A 26,687-nucleotide genomic window follows, 5' to 3' on the forward strand; every position below is an offset into this window, starting at 1 on the left:
AGGGAAGGAAGATAGCAAAACCAAAAAGCCAAATATATAGAAGAATAGTCAAATAGTTCAAAACATTCAAAAGTTCTCTCCTCCCCTCTTTCAATCGCCCATATATCGCTTTTTTACAGGTCAAAAGAGTCCTTTTTTAATAAAAAACAACTTCTAAACTATAGGAAGGAACTACACAAGTAAAACTCCTAAAATCTATGACTACCAGTGAAGCGTCGAGAGGGACACATTTCTTGGGCCAGGTGATGAGGATGATGCCTATTCATGGGTGAAAATTTAGTTACAGAGAAAAGAAATCATTTACTCATTACCCATAAAAACTTTTATTTTCTATTGATCGATTTGTTATGAGAACGTAAGAAAATCGCCTCTTGAAATATACCCAACGTAAACATACCTATCTCCATCAGTTAGTTAAATCCATTAGGCATAGGGTAGTAACAGGGTGGAAACTGTTTTTAATAGAAAATATAAACCCTGGATATGTACAACTGTTCACAAATACTATGAACTACTATGCAATGTTTCATATTCTCTCAAGCATCATTTTGACATCATTAGGTATGCATGGAGTTCCGAAGTTCAGATTTAGAAGGTATATACCGTATTACCACGGCTTCATTAAATAAAAAAGAACAATAAAATGATTAAATTTGCTTTAGATAAGAAGTTTTGAGTTCGTTTTGCAAGACTCACTAATCTCCTGCAAAAGAAAAAACCAAGCTGCTGCCATTGATTTTAGTAATAAGTTAGATTATTGAGTTCTGGTAGAGATTGTTTGACTTTGACTTTGATTTTTCCAGACGTGGGGTTCACATCACACCACTGTCTTTGTAAAGATCTCATACGTATGATGAACACAAAGAAGATGAAGAGATGAGCCTTTGATAATGGGAGACATATACACACACACGCACATTCATATATACATATATATTGCAATGACAGAATACCCTGAAGTTCCATCTTCCAACAATGCCTCTCAAGATGAAATGCTTGCTTGAAACATTGACAGCTCTTTTATTGATTATAGAAACATTGACAGCTTCTCAACATAAAAATGGTGATTAGTGATTACCAACAACAAATCCCTTTATCTTTAATATTTATATCCATAAATAGGGTCCGGGGGCAACTGTCTTTGCATTCCAAACTAGATGCATTGAGAGGAATGCTTCAAGATTGTTAAAGTCGGTGGGGAGAGGAGAAGAGAGTCGGTTTGAATTCTAGGAGATAAGCTTGAAGCATTGCTCGCATGCCATCTAGTTTGGAATGATATGCCAGCTGCCCCCAGCCCCTATTTAAGTGATAAATATGGGTTTTATAAGGCTAGTAGGCTCCAGCCCATATGGGCCCACTACACCTACTCCATTATCTATTGGGTTTATATATTAGAACATATCCAACAATATATCCAAAATAACATGCAAAGGGATCAATGGTCAGCTCTTGCATCAAATGTCGAAACCATGTCAACTTTGCTGCAGACTGCCTTGTGGTTGTACCTGGATGGCTGGATCTACTGCCCAATTAGCACTTGTGTATCTCCATAAATCGATTTTTATTCCTTTTGTGCAGGACAAGACAGTCCGTGGTGTAAATTTCCTTTCAGATTTCTCATTACTGCTTGCATGTTTTCTCCATAAGGAACAGACAGAAACCGACATACTTGATTAGCTGCCTAAGTTATGTCTAGTCAAGTAATGTTTAAATATTTTAGGGCTCCTACAATGCTTTGGTATGACAGTTTTTTCACACTTTGTCCTCGCTCTGCACTTGCCCTTTTTTTGGAGATAGTTGATGTATCGATAGGTTTGGCATTTGACATCCAATAATTTATAGCAGGTTTGACTCATGTTTGTCCCACACAATCATCCTTCAACTTCTTCACATAAAAAGTATTTAGTTATTAGATCTCCAAGATCTTACGTGTAAAAATCTTTCTTATGCTCTCTTCAGAAGTTTTATGTCATCAATACATCTAGTAATGATTAGGTCATCAACAACACAAACAAGAACAAGCCTCAGACCTATTCCTGTTTCCGAATGAATGAAGAATTATATGAAACACTTCTTTTGACCCTTTTCTTATGGCTATAGCAAAGTTGTCAATCCATGCCTTTGGTGCTTGCTTTTGTCCATATATAGCCTTCTTTAGCTGACAAACGAAGTTCTTTCTATCAGCCACTTTCAAGTGTAGGGTTTACTCAATATCGACTTCCAATTTTAGGTTTCCAAGCAAGAGTGCATTTTTTACGTCCATTTGCCGTAGAGACAAGTTATATGAGTTAGCCAAGTCCAAAAGTCATATAGATTGTATTCAGAGACCAGTTATATGAGTTAGCCAAGTCAAAAAATCATATAGACTGTATTCATGTTTGTTACTGGACTCATGGTCTCATTCTTTTGTTCAAACACTGAGTTGGACGTAAACTCGGCCAACGTAAAAAAGAGTCGAATTGAGCCCGTAAATCATTGATGGGATCAACATTTTATTTACTCAATCAATTCAAAATCAAAAGCGTTTTTTATTGACTTGGGATGAAAATACTCAGATTCCACCAAGGTAAAATAGAGTCAACTCGATCAAGCTTTTGATTCACTCAGGGAATTTTTAAAGAGTGGTCTCAACATAATCCATTACATGTTGTTGATTGTATCCTTTCTCCACAAGACAGACTTTGTACCAATCAACAACCACATCTAATTTTTTTTCTTCACTTTCCACATCTGCTTGCATTAAAAAACACTCTTCTTCTTTTTTTCTTACTTGTTACTCTAAAATATTTTCTGCTAAGCCAATTTTTTCTTGCAAACTAAGAAGACTTGTTAACATAAAAAAAGAGACTGATACTGAGAAAGAGAAGAGAGGGGATTAGGAGGCGTGAGGGAAAGAGAGAGAAAATAGAGGGGTTCGAGGATCTAGTTTCGGTTGGAAAAACATGAGCATTGAACACGAAAGTGAGAAGACAAGGGAGAGGAGTAGCAGATCTAACGGAAGATTTCTAGGAGACTGGCAATGTTTCCACTGCCATTACAACAACTTTAAATGGAGGCAAAGATGCAGAAGATGCCCGTTACTCGGTGCCCTTCACTAAGTACATCCCGGAAATTGGGGCTTAGTACCCCTGGGGAGCGGAGTTCTAGGGGGATTGCTGGACAAGTCTCAGATTTTAGACACCAAAACTGGCTCTGCTCTCCATGCCAATACCTTAACTTCAGTTGGCGGAACGAATGCCGTTGGTGTCATCAGCATAAATCCTCCCTGAAGTGGGTTCCTAGGTCCAGTTTCCCTTCGGAGGTTTCCATTAATGATGAGAACGATCTTTGGCCCAACTTGGGTAAAATATCTAGCAACAACAACTCAGGGTTTCGATCTTTATCTATTTAGGGCAAGGAAGTGGAGAATCGTATGGGTTCCCTAAGGGTTTGCTTGTTAGGGAAAAAAAAGAACCCTAACGAATCGTTGCAGGATCTCTGGACTTGGGCGAAAATGTCTTGGGATATCCCCTCTTTAAATTGCCATTCGATTTTGTTGCCAACTGAGGTTCTTTTTATGTTTGAATCTGAGTCTCAAGCCCTACAGATTCTTGCTATGGGATCTGTGGCCCTGGGCAATTGTTTGCTCTCCCTCTCACCATGGAAACAGGATTACATCCAAGGAGAGGAGGCCTTTTGGGTTCATTTCCATGGAATCCCACAGCACGTCTTGGCTATCTCAACGGTGGAGGCGCTAAGGGCTCTCTATGGTAGAGTTGTAGAAATTAAAATGGAGGGTAGCCATCAGAACTGAATGAGTTTTGTTTCGGCTAAAATTATAGCCCCCCCGTTGGCATTTTCTTCACTCCTGTATTAAGCTCAAAGTCTCAGATCAGATCTACACTGTGGGGATCGAGCTTTCGAAGGCGAAAGCGGTCCCTGATTCAATCATCCCTGGGTCAGATCGTTATCTGCCGGAGGAACAGTGTCGGGCGATTGGGAGTTGCCTGTCCGGCGAGACGTTGAACACTGGGATTTCAAATTTCAAATGTCCAAATCTGCAGGGCGGGGTTCACGAGAAAGACCTTTTTGTCTGCCCCAAAAAGTCGTAGCTTTGTCCGGGCCTAGAATTTCTGCTCATAAGCAACAAGTAGCCTGGTTGAGCACGACTACAAAGTCGGCTGACCTGCACCCAAGATCCAGGAAATTGTTTGACTATAAAAGGCCTGCTAGAGTCTATAATCGTTTAAAGTTGGCGGCAAAGTAGCCTCAGTCCCATCACAATAAAAAGATGAATCACTTGGTGAATGCACTGGTTTCGATCTCTGGATCAAGGACGAATAGGTTGCTTAAGATCCTAAGATCTCTTGCTAAATTGGGAAGGATTGGCCCATCCCCCAATTAATCTTTCGTGGTCATAAGTGGAAGGTCAAGGAAATTTCTTTTGATGTTCTTGCCTTTAACTCCCATCTTGGGAAGGTGCGCAGGTCTCCCTGGAAGGGATGGCTCGAATAATTGAGACGGCGGAGGAGACTATGGGAGGCTTCGAGAGAGGCGGCCATCTCTTACCTGGAGGGAGAAATTGAAATTCGATCATCCCCTGGCTTCCTGAAAAGAAATCCGGATGCAATTCGCATGGGTTTGCCGTCTCCCCTCTTTCAAAGCTTTCTGGATGAACTTGGGAAATGTTACTATTAATTGACTTTGGCGGTATGGAGGTGGAGACAGCTGATGGATGAAGGCTAAAATGACTATATTATAAGGTATTTGGTTTGGCGTGATTAGGGAAGTATTTAAACTGCATATGATAAGATTTAGAAAGGAAGAATCTAGTTTTTGGTTTAGACTCGCCGGTTCAGGGTATGCCCTGGCCAACTCTATTTGATACTATGTAATGTCAGGCGGGACTCTTGGTCCCTAATGTAATTATTATAGAATCAATAAAAATATGTCATCTTTCCAAAAAAACAAACACTCTTATAAATGGGATGGGTTGTGATCTCAAGGGAGTCATTTATTGAGTGCATTCATCTCCTATACCATAGCTTCTATCCATTTGCACTTTTGCTTGCATCTTCAAAAGGCGACGATTCTGTAAATCTTTGTACTTTTGTTGATAAAGCTTATTCTTGCAAGGATCAGAATTGTTGGCCAACCATTTTTCTTTTCAAAAAATAGTGCTTGCATATTTGCTTCACCGACGACTAAAATCCTTCATGTTTGTCAGCTTCTTCAAATTGAAGGTGCTTGTTGCTTTAATCAAATTGGAATTGTATGTCAATTTCTTTGTTTCCTCTAATATTTAGTAGTAGCATGACTGAATTCTCCCCCTTAATCGTATTGATGTGTTGATGGATCATAGATATTGTACTAATTGATGGTCATATATTGAGACCAATGTTTAAATACTCAGACTCGGATGAGACTTGACCAATGTAAAAAGGAGATTTGAAGAGATCTGCATAGATATAATCAAGGAATGACGTGGAGATGACCCTATTGTTCGTTTACCTTCATTACATTCATAACCCCCCATTTTATACTTAATAACAATCCTGAAAGCAATCAGAACCCTTGAAATAAACTAACCTCATCCCTACAAATCACCCTTAAGAGAATAACATAACAGACTATTAAATAACAACTTAAGTTGATCACCACCTGACTTATTATGGCTGAAGTTGATGTCCCCCACCAAATCACCAATTTAAGTCATTAGGAGTTACGACCCCAGAACATTAAAATAAAAGGAGAACTGCTAGAACTTCTTTCCCATCATTATATGGGTGTTCTTGCCCCCCCCCCCCCCCCCTCCCGGTCGTAGAGAACTCAGCTCTAGCAAGAAAACATGCTGGTATTGGGCTTAGGTAGTAGGACCTAGCCACTTCAATTTATCCTTGAATATCACGTACTCTTGTTGGGTGGTTTACCCAACAACTTGACGAGAAAATCCACATACTCTCATGCCTTGAAAGGCATCTCCTTCATGTCCAATATGTCTTCAAGAACTTCATTAGGCTTCTTGGGAAGATGCTTCACTTAAATATTCATGTCCTCGTGGTCATCCATAAAAAAAGTATTTATGTCCTTATGGTTTTCACCATAGTTACCGGAAACTTCCTAGTTAGATGGTGTAAGCCCAAGGGTTCCCATGGGTTAATCATTCACCTTACCTTCTTGTTTTGATGCTAGCAAACCAAATTGATTAGCATTTATGGACTAATGTGTTGCTTTGAGGTGTTGTGTTGTAGACATGATTTTCATGTCATAATCGTCATTACACAACTCATCTCAGCACATAGCTTGTGGATCAAGGAGTAAAGGAACCAAGAGCTTTCACCTACAGTGAAGTCATCACCATTTGGAGATGATCAAGTCAAGAAGCTCAACATGAAGATCCCACAAGTTCCCTAAGCAAGTGTCAAGAAGGAGTTTGGAGTTGAACATGCCATGATGACACCTCACAACATGCAGTGAAGAATGGAGGATATCACAAGAGCAAGACAAGTTGAAGATGTTCACCTCAAGCTAAAGAAGTCCAAGGAAGTGCAAAGGAGCGAATACATTTCAAGAAGACTCAACGGTATCATTTTTAGAATGTATTTAGAGTCCTCTTGATTTTATGTTAAATGCACTTTCAAAAGATTTTCAAATGGTTTTATACTTAACCTTTTACATCTTTGAAAACCATTAACACACACCCAAAAATGTGTTTGAAAACCTAGGACTAAAGCCCAAAGACCATGGCCGAAAGCCCCTGACTTTTAAAGTAAAAATGGAATTTTATACAGGGCCGGTTGATCGGGCTATTCCGGGCGACCACGGAATGGTACCTGGAATTCCAGGAAATCTCGAAATTTATCGGGCCGGTCGACCGGGGCAAGCCGGGCAACTGCGGATATGGTTCTGTTTCAAACAGAAACAATCCAGCATGATTTGGGCGGGCAACCGTCGTGGGTCGGTCGACCGCGGATAGGTTTTTGAGCCGAATTTTTGAGCTAACAGGTAGCCCTCGCCGGGCGACCGCCATGGGGCCGGCCGATCTCGACGGTAAAGAATTTGAAAATAAAAAAAGGGCACCCGATAGGGGCGGCGACCGCGGTGGCTCGGTCGACTGCGATGGTCGGGCAAACTAACCGTTGGGGCGTTTTCTGCTTGACTTTTTCAAGCCAGTTATTCATAGTTTTACACCAAATGGTCATATTTTCAAATACACTATATATACATGATTAAAACCTATCTCTTTGAACATTTTTACAAAGATCAAATCCCATTTTCCTTGAGCAAAAACTTTCTTATCAAAAGCTAAACCTCTTTGATCTTGCATTTGCACATTCTATCAAGAGGTACTCCATAGGCTTTGCATTTTATCTTTTCTTGGAGTGTTGGTGAGCTATTAAAGTTTGTAATCCGCCTATCTAAAGAGGCATTGAGAGTTTTTCATTTATTTTCTTCATTGTATTTGAGGGTCTCCTCTTCGGCCCTTTTAAGAAAGGAGAAGACATTGTAAGAGGGTGTGATCCCTCATCAAGGCTTCGTGCGAAAAAGGGTCTGTCTCCTTTGGAGTTGACGGAGTTAGTGTACGGCTTGGAGATTCGCCCGTAGAAGAATCTCATATTTTAGTGGAGATCCCAAGGAGGTAAACTTGGAAGAGTGGAGTAGGTCTTGTGATAGACCGAACCACTATAAATCGTGTGTTCCTTGTGGTTGTTTCTCTTCTCCTTCATCTCTTGCAATTCGTGGTGATTGGTAAACTCTACCCTTTCTTGTATTTATGTTTTATTAAAATAAGGGTTAGGGAAAATAGGCTTAAAGTAATATCTAAACCCTATATTTCATTATCTTGAATATTTGAACAAGGGTTACATTAAGAAATGCTTAATTAGTAAATTAATTTTAATAATCCATTTAATTAAGCACAAAAATTTTAATTGACCAATTCACCCCCCCTCTTGGGTTGTCACACCCGTATTTCAGAAGGGAAGCTTGCTTCCCCGAAAACTTGCTTTTGACGCTAAGTTCTTCTCGCTTCCTATGCGTTTCTTCTTAATTAAGAGCACGCTTCCTATTTAGATGATTATTTCTTCTTAAAATGATATTTTCTCTGGATAATGGTGAAAGAGCGTATTTGAAAATATAGTGCATTTAAAACTTTAAAACTCATCTTAAGTTTCAAATGAAAATTATGTGGACCTTCTTCCAAAATACTTAATATTAAATATACATGAATAAAACATGTGAAACCGTAAATTCTTAAAACTTATAATTTTAATTAGTAGTGAAATCTTCTTTTCTACTGGTAATCTTATAATCCTAGCTTATATTAACCCGTCCTCCCTAAGCTACTACAATCCTAATCTTTCTATGTACTTCTTGTTTGCTTCCAATGAGGCTTCTTACATGCTTCATGTTGACTTTGAGTGACACTTCCCATACACTTCTCTTTACATTCTTTAGAGCTTTTTGCATTCGCATTTTCTCTTTTCTAAACCCCTCAGATTCCGCACTCTCTTCCAACTCTGGCAATGATGGTTTTCACAATTATTGAAACCATAGAATTTATGCAAATCAACCACATCAAAGATGAGATTAATCTGAAGGTCATCTAAAAAAATCAACAACATATGCATTGTCGATGATCTAGTTAACGATCTTACAAGGGCTAATCTTTATAAATTTGGTGCTGCTCACTAGTATTAGTAATTGTTGGAATATGTAACTTTCCTAAGGGCATTTAGGACTTTGTACATTCCTTTATGTTTTAGTATAAAGATATGAGTCAGGGGGAGATTACCCTAACTCATTCATTCCTCTCTCTCTAAACTCTCGGTTAACATGGTATCAGAGCCTTAGGGTTTTCTGATCCGTAGGGTTCTCTATCAGCCTCCATCTTCTCTGCCACCCCTTCCCCTCCTGCCGCAAAACCCTAAACCCAACTTCGGCCAAAGTTTCATCTGAGGCACACTGGCATGCCGTCTTTTTCCTCGTGAGAATTAGTCGTTCCCTTTGAGTCGAAGGCAGCAGGCCCTCCCTCCCACCATTCCCTGCGCATAACTCCTGGTCCACCCCCTTACAGCAACCCCACCCCAATTTTCTACCGACGGCGGGATTTTTTATTTTTTTTTCCAGCAACGAGGATTTGCACCCCCTCAAAATAAGTTTCCAGGGTTTTTTTTTCCAGCCCCCAATTCCTAGGTTTGTTGGTAAGCCCCATACCCCAAGTTTTTCAACCCACATCATTTTCCTCCTCTTCCTTTCATCCCTTGGTAAACCGTACCACTCTTTTCTCCCTGTTATTATGTTTTAGATCTTCATCTCCTATCATACTTTGATTCTTGTTTGTCTTTGCGGCTCCCCTCTGTGCCCCATGGCTCCCCTCTTGCCAAGCTCCGTCGATGCCCGTCATTCTTGGAGCCGCGTCTAGCTTTCTTAGCGTATTCTAGTTTGCCCACCTATCCCGTTATCTCCTGTTATTCGTCTTGGTTTGGATTGTCTATTTCTTTCTTGCTTGTTGTTATGGAGGAGGTGCTTGACAATCCTTCCACAGGAGTGGCTCCTGGTGTTCGTCTGACACCCTCTTTGGCGTCTTCTTCGTCATCATCTCTCTCTGTGGATGGATCATTCCCACAGATCACTACTGTTAAGTTGGATGGGGCAAACTACGTTACTTGGAAAGCAGCCGTCAAGAAATATCTTATTGCCCGTGGGAAAGCCCACGTCATTCGTCGTGATCCTCCTCCTACGACGGATCCCACCTTTGATCGATGGGAACAGGAGGATGCTCTTGTTTGTACCCTTCTGTGGCAGAGTATGGCCCCTCACGTCTCTGGGCCCTTGATGCTTCTGCCTAGTGCGAAACGGATCTGGGATCAGGTTACTCTTCTTCACTCTGGCGTGGCAAACATTAGTCGGATCTGTTCTACCTATTCTTAGTGGATGCGTTTCCGCCGTGGTGATCTTCCTCTTGCCACCCATTACAGCCAATTCGTTGGCCTCTATCAGCAGCTTGATGTTTACATGCCGCTTACCACGGATCTCACAGAGGCTACCCGTCAGAGGGATCAGATCCGTGTTGTGCAGTACCTTGAGAGTTTGGGTCCAGAGTACATGCATCTTCGTCAGCAGATTATCGGTTCTTGCGCTATTCCTTCCCTTACTGAGATTTACTCCCACGTCCAGCAGTGCTCTCCTGGTGATCCAGTGATATCTGTCCCTATTGATGGTTCTGCTCTCGCGACCTATGATGGCAGTACTCGCCCGCCTCGTGGTCGGGCCTCCTCTGGTCGTGGCCTCCTCTGGTCGTGGCCGTGGCCGTGGCCGTGCCGGCCGTGGTGGTGGTCGTTCTGGTGGTGGCCATGGCCGTTCTTTTTGCACTTACTGTCAGCGCGAGGGACATTATATTGACCATTTCTATACCCTGCATCCCGAGCTTCGTCAGGTACGCTCGGCTCACATGGGTGCTACTACTGCTTCTGCTTCAGATTGCGCTCCCTCTGCTTCTGTTCCTGCACCAGCTGATTCCACCTATACATTATCTCGTGCCAATTATGAGGAGTTCCAGCGTCTGCGGCTCAGTTCTCGTCCTCCCTCTGCATGTTTCGCCCAGCCAGGTAGTTCACCCACTACCCTTCTATCTAGCTCAGGGTCATGGATCATTGACTCTGGCGCATCCAATCACTTGACTGGTAACTCTTCTCAGCTTCATTCTTTTCGCTCTTTCTCGTCTCCCTCTCAGTCTATCGCCCTTGCTGATGGGTCCACTACACCTATCACTGGTGTTGGTCATATCTCCCCTCATCCTGCTCTTACCTTATCTTCTGTTTTATGTGTACCAAAATCACCATTTAGTTTACTTTTAGTTAGCCAAATTACTAAATCTCTTCACTGTTCTGTCTCATTTTTCCCATCTTACTGTTTGTTTCAGGATCTCTCGACTGGGAAGACGATTGGAACGGGTCGTGAGGTAGATGACCTCTATCGTCTTGACTGCCGGTCGCCTACTGTCTTACATAGCTCTGTGGATACATTTCAGTGGCATTGTCGCCTGGGGCATCCTTCACTTCAGCGGCTGCAGCAGACTTCTCTAGTTTTCTAAACCCCTCAGATTCCACACCTTTTTCCTGCACTCTCTTCCAACTCTGGCAACGATGGTGTTCACAATTATTGAAACCATAGAATTTATGCAAATCAACCCAATCAAAGATGAGATTAATCTTAAGGTCATCTAAAAAAATCAACAACATATGCATTGTAGAGGATCTAGTTAACGATCTTACAAGGGCTAATCTTTATAGATTTGGTGCTGCTCACTAGTATTAGTAATAACATCTCTTACCTCAGAATACAGCTAAAATGTTCAGTGTAACCCTCTCCATCATCACTAAATAAAGCATACTACGGAAATAAGTCAACTACATGTGGCTTATGCCCATATATAGCTTCAAACAGTGTCTCCTTAGTAGACTTGTTGATAGAATTATTGTAGAAACATTTTGATTCTGGTAATACCAAGTCCCTAGCCTTTACATGATCACCCACAATGCAATAATGCAGGTTCCCTAGTCAGTTTGAGAATGTGCAGTGCTGGAATACTGCAGACCTAACTTCTTCTAAAGTGTACGCCAAAAGTGACCTACACATTTCACATCCCGATCAGAAAGTATAACAATAGGTATCACGTGCACATATGATATAGAACACTTTCTATTTTTTTGGGCTGCCTTAAAATAGAGATTAGGCTTAATTTACGTTCATCAAAGGAATGAAATTGATCCGACATCAGGCTTAATTTAGTTCATCGAATAGATGAAATTGATCCTCCACCAATGGTTGGGGTTAAACAAGGGGTTTTAAGGTGTTTGGGCCTACATATAGAGTTTGATTTACTTTTCAGTAGGCTGATGAATAATTATGAGTGCTCTTCATACTGTATTTTGATCATGCCTTGATCAAAAAGCTATGTTGTTTCATCTCGCTCTAGGATTGTTTGTGAAGATCTTGGAACTTTTGTGTGTTTGTTCAACTTCTTAGCAAAGTTTCTACTTTTGGCAGATAATTTTTTGAATGGCAAATACTTTTGGTGAATTTCTAGTAGAATTACTTGCACCACCCCATAAGGGTCACTCATAAGGGAAGAATGACAAAAAAAATCTCTATATATATAATAGGCAAATGCAACAATAAACCTCAATAAAATGAATCAACACTCTCAGCAGATCCATTGTTTTAGATTTACATTCAGGGTCTTCCTAAGTCCTCACCAGACTTTAGATAATTAAAAATATCATGAAAAGATATGTCTACACAAGACTGAATAGACAGAATTAAAAAATTTATGAAACCATGCATCAGAGTTGATCACCTGAATAGACAACTTCTGGACAAGAAAATTACCAGCATAAGGAACTAACATGTTTGCATCTTGGACAAGTGCACCAATCCTCATTTTCATGCTAAGACAGCGCGATTGAGCAATACTCACTGCCCAAATGAATCTTTCAGGATCGCGGGCAAGTCGCTTTATCTTGAGAGGGACAGCGGAGTGCTGAAGGTTGAAGATGGAAAATAATGTGTTAAATGGAGCAAGAGAAAGGAAATTATGTTAAAGGAAAAAGGGATGCTCCTTACCCAATTCTTTTCCCAAAACTCAAATGCCCGTTGCTGCTGCTTTGTCATATTCAAGGCCAGATTTTCGTCTTGCAACTCCAATAGGTCTTCCTAAAACAAAAATAATAACAGGAGAAATCCGCTAACTCATTATTGAGATCAAATCCAATTAAAGCAATTATAAGTAAGGAAAAAGTATGGCTCATGGGAACAGAGGCTTATCAAAATATGTTTAAAAGAAAGCAAAGGAAAAAATGAGCGCGAATATGCTTGGCTTCAAATTTGCACTGTTCAAACCATTTTTAAGGTTTCAAATCAGGGTTCTTTCGTACTAGTAATGCTCTCTTTCTATGGAAAGGTTATTCAGTCTAGTTCTCTTCAAAGGTGTTTATCAGTCTTTTATCTAGATTTTGGTCCATCTTGTTGTTGGATTCCATTCTGTAGAATATTGAGAGATCTCTAATTTCTCAAATAAGGATCAAACACGATGTATAGCAAAACGTCAAGAAGAATGCAAGAAACATAATCACACAAAACAAGAGCACAACATTTACGTGGATCGGCAATGTGTCTACGTCCATGGGAGAAGAGTTTCCCTATTCGGTTTAGAGTTACAAACTCTTTCTCGGTCAAGAAAACCTCACACCCCGTTAACCCTAACATATGGCTTATAAATCAATGCCGTTACATCAAAAAAATTAAATCAACTCGCACAGCTCGACCCACGTGTGCATTGCGCACATTTGCCCGCCAGAGTACTATATCACTGGCAGAATACAAGACATCTGTGCAACACATTCATTGAATGTAATATAAGAATATGTGCTTTCTTTGCTTTATTTAATGGAGATTTCTGGAGTACAAATCAACTCGTGATACTCGGTTTTTTAGACTCTTGTTTCAGTCCATTCCAAACAATTGTGGATGGGTTTTCAAAAATTGTCCTTTCCTTCCTGAACGGTTTTGTGGAGATGCATAAAGGATTCAAACAGCACGAAGAAGCCGATGTTAAAATCCACGGTCTAAGCTCCATGAATTAAGGTTTCTTCCACATTTGAGCTAGTATACCCATGGTCTAACCTCCATGAATTAAGATTGCTTCCATGTTTGAACTAGTAATCCATCTTAACCATTTCCTCTGTTGTCCTTCACTTGCAGTGGGTGTAAAGACACTACGAAAAACTATTTAGCTTCTTGAGTTGATATTGAGATGATGTTCAACTGAAGGAGGTTAGTGTTTGTACCCAAAGTCCAGGAGAGGCAACAAGACTGCAATGGGGGTGGCAGGGCTGGAGGCATGATGTGTTGGTAGTTGAGGGAAACCTTTGCAACGTCATGGCGATACTTACTGAGGGGTCAGAACAATGAAGTTATCAAAAAGAGGGAGAGAGGGGGGGTGAGGAAGCAGCGAGTTATTTAGGAAAGGGATAGATGACTGTGATACACATAATTGGCCAATTGTCCTAAAACTAGATGGGTGGGGGTGGGGGGGGATATCAGTCCCCATTCATGTGTGTGGGTGAACATAAATAAAGATAATTGATATCGGCTCTTCTTGTTTCGATAATGGCACTGCACTCATTAACGCTTTTCTATTAGCTTTGAATGGCCTCTTACGATTCTCAAGATGCTCTTAACAACCAGTCAGAAAAAATGGTTAATAGTGTGGACTGCCATCATGAAAAAGGGAGTGAAGACACCAAATATATATATATATATATATATATATATATATATATATATATATATATATATATATATATATATATATATCTGTGTGTGTGTGTGTGTGTGTGTTTGTACAAATATGCTATTGATAGCTGCATGACCATGTTTTGATAATGGGGCAAACTCTCCTTGTTTGGCATTGTTTAACCAGCTGTCAAAGGCTACTACAATTCCCAAAAAGCTCTCAACATCCAATTAAAAAGTGTCAAACAAGGTTGAGTTCGCCCCATTATCAAAAAAAGGTCGTGTAGATATCAGTAGTTATGCAAGACAATACCTAATTTCGGGAAAATCATACACTCCTAATGGGATTAAGACTTTAAGACAGTTTAGGGCTTACGTGGAAAACTAAAAGAACACTTAACAACTAACCTAGGCTAAACCAAGGTTACCTGGAACGCGGTACGGGAACGGGTACGGGGTACGATGGAAGCCCGGTACGCGGTACGATGAGGGTAGGTTAAGTCAGTTGGCTATTTTAGCTCGCGGGTCGATTTGGAGTGCAAATCTAGGTTGCTCTGGTACTCTATATACATAATTTCATATATTTTTACAAGAATATCATTCTATAGTCCATACTACATACATTTAATGAACAAAACCAAAAACCTCGTGTATGTCATTCATATATATTCAAAATGAAAATTCCAGTTCCTATCTAATCCATAATATATAAAATTTGAAGTGTTCCCTCTATCTATGCATCTCTCCCTTTCACGCGGGTCGCCCGGGTCGCCATTTTTTGTGATCCGGGTCGCAAATGACCCACGTTTCGGGTCAGCGACCCCGGATCGCGGGTCAGAGGGTGGGAGGGTGATCCCGGTAACTTTGGGCTAAACTAACGCCTAATTAATCTATAGACAGCAGCAATAATGAGAACTAAATAGCATAAATAATTGTAAAGATCATAATTAAGCATGAACTAAACCTTATACAAATCAATCAAAGCGATAAAGATTCGTATGATAATAGAAGGATTAGTCAGAAACTAGGCCAAAGCATGCAATCAATTAAAAGAACTAAAATATAATGTAAGACCTATCAATTAGATGTAACAAAAGCATGAGAAATTAATAATAATCAATGAAGAAAATAAAAAAATCCAGCTGCAGGAATTGGGTCAAAACAATCCAGATTTAGGCCGCAGGGGTATTTTGGTAATTTCAGTAAATCTGAAAATTGAAGGAAACTGATGTCAAGATCTTAAGTAAATGTTTAAGTAGATAAAAGAAAGGTAATTCTAGGGTTTAGGTTTTGATTTGATGGTAGGTTTAGGGATCTTTAAAAAGGGTTTCCGAGCTTGAAAAAGGTAAAACTTGCAATAGGGTTCAAAAGAGTTTGAAAGTAGAGATTCTAATGAGTTTTAGGTGAGGTTTAATCACTAAAACAATCCCTCAAAATCTCAAAACAAGCTCTTGAAGAACCATGGAGATGAAAGGACCAAGTTTTGGGTTTAACAATAACCCTAAGTGATTTAGAGAATAAGAGTGATTAAGTCAGATTACTGTTTATTGTTTGATTATTTAATTATTTAAGCTAGAGGAGTACTTTAGTAATTTCGCTAGTGGCGCAAGTGTAATTAATAAAACGCCAAGTCTAAAAGTCAAGGGCAATTAGGGTATTAGATATTAGCATGGATGGAAGAGAGAGGAGAGTGACACTTGGAAATCCAAGTGCCATCTCAATCATGCAAGGTTATAAATCCATTTTAATTCATTTTAATTATAATAAAATCAAGACAAAAATGGGGAAGTTCAAGAGGAATTCGTGCAAACATTTTAGAAAATATATGTTATTTGATTTGTGATCTGGAAGTGTTTGAAACCAAAGTTTGATTGAAAAGAAGTAGAAAACGAGAAGAGATTTCTTAAAATTGTAAGTTTAATCTTGTCTTTCTGGATTCTTTTGATTCATGTGTGATTTACACTCATTTTTAGCAATTTTGATTAACGACAAAGCTATAGTTCTTTTTTATCTAGTATGATTACATCTAAGTTTTCCTGATTTAGTTTCGAATTGAGAAAGTTATAGCAGTTTTACTAAACTGAAGTTTTTAAAGATATTAAATGGTGATTTTAATATTTTCGGGTCAACTCCGGCGAGATTTGACAGAGGGATGAACATAAAAGTTCTTGCAAATAATATGTAGAATAACTTTTATGTTTATGACTTATCCCAGCTTGAGTTTGCAAATAGATACACTAAGTCTAAGATTTCTGTTTTGCTTAAAACCCTATTTCAAGCATCAGATCGGAAAGCTACTTTTCCGGCAAGATTTGGCCAAAGGTGTCAACATTAAAGCTTTTTAGAATGTTTTACCTAACAACTTTTATCTTTAATGATAAGCCCAGTTCGAAATATTTTAAGAGTTATAATTATTACAAATTTTCAATTTTGAAAGAAAAAGGCAAATTTTATGCATTTTGAAGTTTTAACTTTTCCGCCCATTTCCGGTGGGATTTGGCCAGAGTTGTCAACTAAACAGATGTTCTTTGGTTTATAATTTACAAGTTATATGTTTACAAGGTTTGATAAGTCATGCATTTAATTTGAGTTTTAGAGGATGCACAAATCAAGTAATATGAATTTCTGCTTCGGGGCGGTATACTGGTGTTACCAGTATACCACGACCCTTCTGGAGTTTACATGGTATAGTTGTGGGCCCGGTACACCGGGAAGGCTGATATACCGCCACTCAGTATAAGTGTAGTTTACATTTATAAGTGTGTTTTGGGTTTTGAATCGTGGTTTCACCACCTTATATGACTTATACTTGATGTTTAAGACCTAAGAAAGGCATTGATTTGGAAAACCCCAATATTGTAGAGTTTCAAGAAGAAAAAGAAGAAAGAGACAAAAAAGAAAGAAAGAAGAAAGGAAAAGGCAAAGTGTTTTATGGTAAGTGATTCAGTACCTTTTCGTGTGCATATTTTGTTATGCAAACCTTGTGAATAAAAGACATGATTGGTAAGAAGAAGATGAGTTAATAATGCATATATATATATATATATATATATATATATATATATATATATCTTTTCGTGTGCATATTTTGTTATGCAAACCTTGTGAATAAAAGACATGATTGGTAAGAAGAAGATGAGTTAATAATGCATATATATATATATATATATATATATATATATATATATATAACTAATATGGTACCTCTCAGTATGCATTACTTGTTATGCAAACGAAGAAAGTAAAGACATGTGATGTGAATAAGAAGAATTAGTATCGTGTGTGTATATATATATGTCTTGAATGCTTTTGATTTGTCTGGCTATTCTTCTGACTTGATAAGTTTAGAATATCTGGTTATTCGTATGATTATGATTCAATTTATTTAGATTTGTTCTAGTATGATTATCTTACATACATTAAATCTGAAATTCTGCATCTACACATCATAGCATGGTCCCGTCAGTGGTATATCTGGACATTATAGCATGGTTTCGCCAGTGGGGTATCTAGATATTATAGCATGGTCCCACCAGTGGTGTATCTGGACATTATAGCATGGTCCCACCAGTGGGGTATCTCGATATCATATTCATTCTGAATTTTTTTTTGAAAAGAATACATTCCCATTTCATTTAATAATCCAGAACCGGATACAAAAGTGTGGGGTACAAGATGTCCCCCTTACATTCGTAAAGAGGAAAAGAAACCAAGTTCCAATAATACACCACCATAGCACAAAATTCCCATGCACTCAGAGTTGAAAGTAACACACGACTCCGATAGCCTGGCACCTCATGTGAGTCAAACGCAGATCTAAAGTGCGGACAAGATCCATGATCTCGCCCAGAATGGGAGCAATGCGCCAGGGACCCTGGCACCGATTTGAAGCCAAAGAAATCACATTACCAAAGTCTCCTTCAATAATCAGTGGACCGAAATTGTGTACTGCACCACTTCAAACCAAAAAGAAGTGCACGGGTTTCAGGTTTGCTTCACAAACCCCTGTCGGACCGGAAAAAGACATGATGACACTACCCATTGCATCCCGAATAATGCCACCGATGCCCACATTACCTGGATTGCCAAAGGAGCTTCCGTCGAAATTGAATTTGAGATACCCTTTCAGTGGAGATTGCCATTTCGGAGTGATCAGCACCTTCTTTTTCTTTTCTGAAATCACCACATTCCATCTTCGTAAGATGTCGCCTACAGAGTAAGGAATCCCCTCCCTAGATTTTGCCCATGAAATAATTGCATTTTTTACATCTGTGGCAATGTGGAACCAGCCCTTAAATGATTCCGTGAAGATCCGATTATTCCGCTCCCTCCATATGTGACAAATGATAGCAAAAGGCAAGGAACGCCAAATGAAGTTGCCAAAACAACCGTGAAAGACCCCACCCCAATTGAGAATGACCTTTGTGATGCTTTGCGGAAGCACCCATGGGCCATGACATCCTGAAAAATATAAATGGATTCATCCATATAGCAAAAGAGAAGGGACATAGTAAAAATAGGTGGTTGAGGGACTCCTCCGCCTCATGACATAGTATACATTGACTAGCCAGGAAAAATTTCCTCTCGCGTAACCATTCACACGTGTTGATACACCGGTGGGCGACAGTCCATGCGAAAGCAGTAATGCGTGCTGGTATTCACAGCTTCCAAATCTTTGCACGCCGAGAGGGCATCTTCCCACCGTCACAGAGTTTGTTGAAGAAGCTGCGTACCGTGAAACCACCCTGTGAATCCGGGATCCATATCCACTGTTAGAAATGAGATTAGGGTTAGAAGAGAGGAAGAAGAATAGGAATGAAGAGATGGAGCTCCTCATGAGAATGATATATATATAGGCCCATCTAGAGCAACATGAGTACAAAGACAATAATACCCTATAATCCATGTCTAATGCCTAATCTACCCTTACATGTTATTCAACACTCCCCCTCAAACTGGAGTGTATATACTATGAAACTCCAACTTGCTACAAAGAAACTAAAACAAACAACTAAAGAGAACAAAAAAAGTACAATAAGCTCAGACACACATCAAGCTTGGTATAAGATTCCTCAAGCTGGTGCGGTGAATACATAATGAAAGCATAATAAAGATCACGGCCACCATGAGAGTAAAATCGTCAAGATCAGCGGCCACAAAAAAGGAACAGCTCCCCCTGAAGTAGCACTATGGCTAGAGCAAACAGAACATGGCCTCCCCTTGAATGAGAGCCAGATGAATAAAGCTGCAAATCATGAAGGATTGAACAAAAGCACCTCAACAAGGGAATAACAATGATCCATCGAGCAAAAGCAACACCAAAGGTGGCACGTGAGCAACGGCGAAGTACCACAAGTAGGACCACCAGTTAAGCAACACCACACCAAAAGAAGGCAGCCATCGATGGGAAAACCATCGGATACAAGGTCGACGAGGAAACCGTCACCTGGAGAAAAGAAGAGATAAAGAAGTTAACCGACCAACGATGGGGAAACCATCGTCTAGTGACAAGGTCGACAGCATGAGCATCGTTGCCTGATGACAAGAAGAAAATGAGGGAAAAGATAAACCAACCAGCGATGGGGACACCATCGTCTAGAGACTAGGTCGACGGCATGAACATCGTCGCATGAAAAGAGCCAGCCAACGATGGGGAAACCATCGCCCGGAAAAGAGAGGTCGACGGGAAAAGACCGCGCCTGTAAGAGAGCCGACCAATGATGGATATGGAAGCCATCGCCCGGAAAAGAGAGGATACAGCATAAAGCTGAGAAGACAAAGACTAACTAGGGAGCACAACAACACTCCCCCTCGGGCGAAACTTCATGAGCCCGGAGAAGACAAGAAAAGACAACAAAGAAGATGATAACAACCACCAAGGGGACAAACGAAGATCATAAAAAGAAGACGATAACGCTCTCCCTCAAGAAAAGACAACATAACAACTCCCCCAAGAAGACAATACGAATAAAAAGACAACATCAAGAGAAAGCAATAACTCCAAAAAAACATGACAACACTCCCCCTCAAGTTGAAGGTAGTTCAACTTGCAACAAAAAACAAAGACAAACAAGGCACCACACCTCTCTCGGACATTTCATCGAACACTTGGTGTGCGCCTTGAAGAGGACAAAGAACGAAAACAAACAAACCTCCTTCGACATTTGAACAAACACTTGGTGTGTGCCTTGAAGAACTACATAAAATACATAGAAAGCAATACAAAAAAGACAATATAAAGAAAGAGATGACGGTGTAAAGAAAGAGATTAGATCAACACAAAAAATATGAGAACCGCAAGAAACAATACAAGACATAAAGAAAAACAATACAAGACAACACTCCCCCTCAAGTTGGGGTCGAAGGCCTTCAACTAGAAACGAAAAGAAGACTTTCAAGGCACAAAACCCCTTTAAGACATTTTATCAAACACTTGGGGTGCGCCTTGAAGATGAGATGAGAAAGACAAAGGCCATAGGCCAAAAAACTATAGAAAAGAAAAATTAAAGAGAGATATGGAGTGGAGACTAGATATTCAAAAGAGAAACAAAATGGGAATAGATAGTGGAGACACCCAAATGGGTCTCGGCAAAAGAGAGCTGTTTTTTTTTTGTGAGATTTACGGCAAACCCAAAAAGGGGCTTGTGCATAAGAAAGAGAGAGGAAGACAGATATTTGAGGGATTTGGAGAGAGAAATTTGCGAAAAAAAAGAATGAGATGGGGAGAGAATGAAGAGATAAAATCTGAAGGGAGAGATTTTAAGGATTTAGAGAGAGAGAGAGAGAGAGAGTACGGTTTGTGATTTCGGCATAAAGACATCAAGTTGCTTGCAGAAGGCGACAAACTGGCTGTAGTGAGAGGCAATGGAGAGATCCCCACGTCGAAATCGTATCCACTCAGAGTAAGTAGAGCAGATACGGCTGATGTTGGCCACACCAGAATAAAGGAGGATGATCTTATCCCAGATCTGCTTGGCTGTAGAGAGCAGCATCAGGGGATTGGCAATGTGAGGCGTCAAACTCTGCCAAAGTAAAGTACAAACTAGAGAATCCTCATGTTCCCACCGATCATAGGTAGAGTCAGTTTTAGGAGGTGGGTCACGACGAATGGCGTGGGCGTTGCCACGAGCAATGAGATAGGTCTCTACTGTGGGCTTCCAAGTAACGTAGTTTGCCCCATCTAACTTGACAGTTGTCATCTGTGGGAATGAACCATCCACAGAGGTAGAAGGGGCCAAAGGGGGGGGGGGGGGGGGGAGGAGGATGGAGGACTGAGAGGGGGGGCAAGAGAGGAGAGAAGCGAGGGGGGTTGGGGGCGAGAGGGAGCGAGGGGGGTGGAGGGGGCGGGAGAGGGGGGAAGGGGCGAGAGGTGCGAGGGGGGTGAGAAGGTCGAGAGAGGGGGAAGGGGCGAGGGGGCGAGGGGGAGGGTTGAGGGAGCCGAAAGAGATAGAGAGACTCGAGAGAGAGCGGGAGAGAGGGAGGAGGTTTTAGGGCATGGGAGGGTAGAGGAGTGGAGGAGAAGACGAGGTCTTCAATGGAGGTCCCTAGGGCACGCTAACCCTAGAGCTTTGATACCATGTTGAGAGAGAGTTTGAGAGAAATGAATAAGTTGAGAGGATCTCCCCCTCACTCGTATTTTTGTACTAAAGAGGCATGGGTACAAAGTCTATTATGCCCAGACATATTATATTCTCTAACAAAAACGAAACTCCAAAACGGCCAAAACCCCAAAACGTTACATTCCATTGACCAAAACAAAATGACGAGTAAAACAGAATCGACAAGTCAGATCACTAATAGATTACACCATTTTCCTCCTGAAGTTCCCCCTTGTCTTGAAGAAGTTTGATCGATGCCATGCCTCTTCGCTGATGATCGGTGATAAGAATGTCTTTTGAACCAATAAACAATTCATTTTGATCTTTCGGAATATAATCATCTCGTATAACTCATGAAAGATCCCTGCATATAGAAACTTTTACATGAAATTAATCATAGAATTCGAGCATTGTGACCTTTAGTCCCAATTCTCGATTTTGTTCTTAAGCTTGAACAAATCAATCTTCATCATAATTTAGCCCTTGACATCGAACGTCGTGATCTCTACCTTGAACTTTACATGTCAGAGCTCCAAGCTAATGAATATGGTTAATGTCAGTGCGTCCTCTACAACTCAAATTCCCATGAATATCATCTTCGTACTCCCATTTTCTCTCCACGTAGTGAATCCAAAACTAACGTGAGTTGATCTCATACTAGCTCTGCCTTATGAAGAATTTGCTTCAGTTGATCAAGCACTTCATGTGGATCAATAGCCTTCTTCAGTGTCATCGTTAATCCGCAAACAATGTCCCTCATTGAACTTGTTATGAGGGACATTGTTTAGGATTGGGGTGAGGAAGATGGAGATGGAGAAGGTGGAGGCTAATGGTGATCCCTAGGGATCAGAAAAGCGAGTTAGGGTTGTCTCCTCATCACTGATTTATTTATATACTGAAAGGAAAGGTACAATTACTAGAATGCCCATAGGCTTATTCTAACATCGCTAAAGGGTACACTCAGACGTTCGGTGTTGATTATCACGAGACATTTTCGCCAGTTACTAAGATTCCATCGGTTCGTGTATTGATCTCTCTAGCAGTTAATCGTAGTTGGCCTCTATATCAACTTGATGTCAAAAATGCCTTTCTTCACAGCGATCTGTCTGAGGCAGTTTATATGGAGCAACCTCCTGAGTATGTTGCTCAAGGGGAGATGTGCTCATCAGTATGCCGTCTTCAGAAGGCAATTTATGGGCTCAAGCAATCTTCCAGGGCTTGGTTTGAACGATATAGTGCTGCGGTTTTGCGTTTTGGTTGAAGCAGTGTGTTGTTGATCATTCATGTTCAGTCACAAATCTAGTTCTGGATATATTCTCCTCATAGTGTATGTTGATGACATTGTAACTGTCAACTTACCAACTTATCCAAAAGCTTAAGCTATTGGAGAAAGGCATTGTTTATCTTTTATACTTTAACACTCCCCCGCACGTGGTGCCCACTTGGCAAACACATGGCACATGTGGTCCCACTTTGGGCCGACATCGCATGTGGATTTTTGCTATTTGGGAGGTTTGAACTCGAGGCCTTTGGCTTTGATACCATGTCAACTTACCTACTTCTCCAAAAGCTTAAGCTATTGGAGAAAGCCGTTGTTTATCTTTTATACTTTAACAGTAATTACAAGAGATGACAAGTCTGGTATATACAATCTGAAGTCCTTCCTCTAAGGTGAATTTTCTACTATAGATCTGGGTCAGCTCAGATACTTCCTTGGTATTGAGGTTGCTAATATGTATTGGACATTTTAGAGGAGACAGGCTCAATGGGGGTGAAACCTGCAGCTATCCCTATGGATCCAAATGTTAAACTTCTTCCTGATCAAGGAGAGTTGTTGAATGATTTTGTTCGATATAGAAGATTGGTTGGGAAACTAATCTATTTGACTATCACCCATCCAGACATATCATTTGCAGTTGGTATGGTTAGTCGCTTTATGAGTACTCCACGTACTTCCCACTGGGCCACAGGCATCCAGATTATCAAATATTTAAAGGGTACGCCAGATAAAGGTCTGTGCTTCAGAAAATATGGACACGAAAAGGTAGAAGGATTCGGTGATGCAGATTGGGCAGGATCTCTTGTTGACATGAGATCAACGACAGGATATTGAACGTTTGTCGGAGGTAATTTGGTATCATGGAGAAGTAAAAAGCAAGATTTTGTGTCCAAGTCAAGTGCAGAAGCCAAGTATAGAGCTATGTCATATACGAGTGGGGAGCTAATATGGCTTCGCTCATTCTTATCAGAGATTGGGTTCACATTGACATCTCCAGCACAGCAGTATTGTGACAATAGAGCGGCAATTCATATTGCAACGAATCTAGTGTTTCATGAACGAACCAAGTATATTGAAGTTGATTGTCATTTCATTCGTTATCGAATTCAGAGTGGTGAGATTTGCACAATGTTTACCCGATCTGCAGATCAACTTGCAGATATGTTTACCAAACCATTGGGATGTGCAAAATTGAAAGATTTTTGTAACAAGCTTGGAATGTATGATATATACATTCCAGCTTGAGGGGGAGTATTAAATGTACTGATGTATATTTAGGGGCATTTTTGTCCACTAAATATATTCATATAAATATATTGCGTATGAGGGAGAATGTTGAACGCATTCTCTCTCCCACAGACGCCTACTTTTTCTCCCTCAATCGTTTCTCTCTCTCTCTCTGTCTCTTATCTCTCTCTCTCATACTTCTTCTCCCTTCCTTATATCTCACAACCATCATCATGTAGATCTCTAACACAACCTAAATAAATCCTAATTACTATTTTATAGTGGTCCAAAAATAAAATAAATATTATATTACATGTTGCTAACCTACAAACAGTATTTACGTTTTTTCTATACACGGCTCATTGAAACTTAATAAAACTTACCAAAAAATTACTAAAAATCTGCATAAATTATTATGTTGGCCAATTTCATGACGAGAAGAGCTGAAGAGCCCTTTGGGACCCCCACTATGGACGTTAGCATGACACTAAAGACACTTGTCGAACATTTTTAAAAATTGTTTGCAAAATTATCTGGATCCATCGACCCATAAACATATTAGTTGTTATTGCCACTGCATCAACATCCTTGATTACAGTATCTTTATAACTCCTCCTAACTCATCATGTAATACGTGGCAAATATGCATGTACAGTCCGAGGAATCCAAAAGGAAAATGATAAATGCGCCCCTTTTCACCACTAGGGACACCCAGCTGCATTGTACGTGGGAATCAGGTCACTTCATTCCTTCAAATGTGAAGTACATCTGCCCCTTCGCAGTCATAGATACATTGTAGCTGGGTGTCCCAAGTGATGAAAAGGGGCGCATTTATCATTTCCCATCCAAAAATGGCATTGAAATGGCTATCCATTTTTCAAGAAAGATCTATAAAGTACTGCTACATGTGAATGCATATCTGACTCACAATTTAAAATTTGAAAACCTGAAATGAAATGAATATGCAGGAAAGAGAAGTTGCACACAATCTCCAAAGACAACTAAGTGGAAGGTAGAAATTAATAAAGATATTGTTTACGTCCAATTCTCGAAATATGAAGTATCATATTCAGCTTCTAAACAGACCTTGGTGGCTAGAAGCAAGTTAGTGCATTCATCTGCACTAGGTAAAAAGTCACCATACAACTGCCAGAAATTACCCTCACAATCAAAAGCAAACAAGAGAAGGCATGCTAATCTCAAGTCCCAATCTGTCTGCATCAATGGAAGTTCACAAGATTAAATACAAAGTAAGAAACAAAAGTTATCGAAATAAGAAACAAATGTCACCACCGATTCTTTTACATTTAATAAATAATTCACAGGCATGCTAATCTCAAGTCCCAATCTGTCTGCATCAATGGAAGTACACAAGATTAAATACAAAGAAAGAAACAAAAGTTATCGAAATAAGAAACAAATGCCACCAATTCTTTTACATTTAATAAATAAATCATTATAAAACAAAGAACTTCATATAAAACCTATGGATAAAAGAGGGATACCGCTCAATCAGAGACCTCGATTGTAAAACCATTTAGAAACAAATAGAAGCATTATGAAGAGGTTTATTTGTAGTTTTTTTATTGTCTATCTGATGGTTTTTATTTGGTCCTTTAGGGGCTAAGAAATTCAAAAAAAAAAGTTTAGGAAGTCAAACAGGTGGTATTGCTTGGACTTACTCAATCTGAATAAAAACCCTAGGTTGCCCCCCATAAACAAAAGGTCCTATAAACATTAAGGCCCTGGGAGTGATTTGGCATTAACTCACGCAGATTACATTTATGCCCGGCTAAGCTCTGGCTATCTACAATAGATCCTTCCCCTTCCCCTTCCCCATACTGCATTCTATGGAGGGCCCATCAATCTCAGTGCTGCGTGAATTGTCCCATAACACTAATCTGATCAGAACTGAACCAATTTATGAACATCTTTTAAAACGGACTTCTTATATATATATATATATATATATATATATTTGGAAAATTCTTTTGAAACAGTTAGCAAGAGGATTCGCCATGAAAGAAATAAAAGGACGGATAAAAGAACTTGAAACTAAAAATTGTAGTACGTCAACCATAAAAAATGTTGAAGAAAAATAAATTTGATAAGGAATTCAGGATGTGAAAGCCCATGGAATTGCAAAAGGTTTCTTATGTTAGCCAAAACCATAGTTGCCAAACTACGTAACCAACGCAGGAAATAATAAGAGAAAGGATGTGGGAAACAACTTATTTTAAAATATTTGTAAAAGTAGTTGCCCATACGTGTGAAATGGAAAGCGAGAATTGATCAAAAGCAAATAC

The 26,687-nt window shown here is 39.9% G+C and overlaps 1 protein-coding gene across 3 annotated transcripts in view; it reads right to left on the bottom strand.

Annotated features, from left to right (window-relative positions):
• Positions 1–26,687, bottom strand: part of PTAC14 (plastid transcriptionally active 14) — a 75,204-nt gene that overhangs the window by 19,029 nt on the left and 29,488 nt on the right. For 2 of the 3 annotated variants that reach the window (XM_077364633.1, XM_077364626.1), the window contains exons 4-6: positions 25,468–25,596; positions 12,607–12,696; positions 12,373–12,523 (exon numbers count right to left, since the gene is read on the bottom strand). In XM_077364633.1, the coding sequence (XP_077220748.1) occupies positions 12,373–12,523; positions 12,607–12,696; positions 25,468–25,596 (370 nt within the window). The remainder of the gene's footprint in view (positions 1–12,372; positions 12,524–12,606; positions 12,697–25,467; positions 25,597–26,687) is intronic. The other variant, XM_077364639.1, reaches the window with a different exon arrangement.

The sequence above is a fragment of the Tasmannia lanceolata genome, unplaced genomic scaffold (genome assembly GCF_043159265.1).
Source record: "Tasmannia lanceolata isolate RefF3 unplaced genomic scaffold, GAP_Taslan_0.1 ptg000003l, whole genome shotgun sequence".
NCBI classification, from domain to species: Eukaryota; Viridiplantae; Streptophyta; class Magnoliopsida; order Canellales; family Winteraceae; genus Tasmannia; species Tasmannia lanceolata.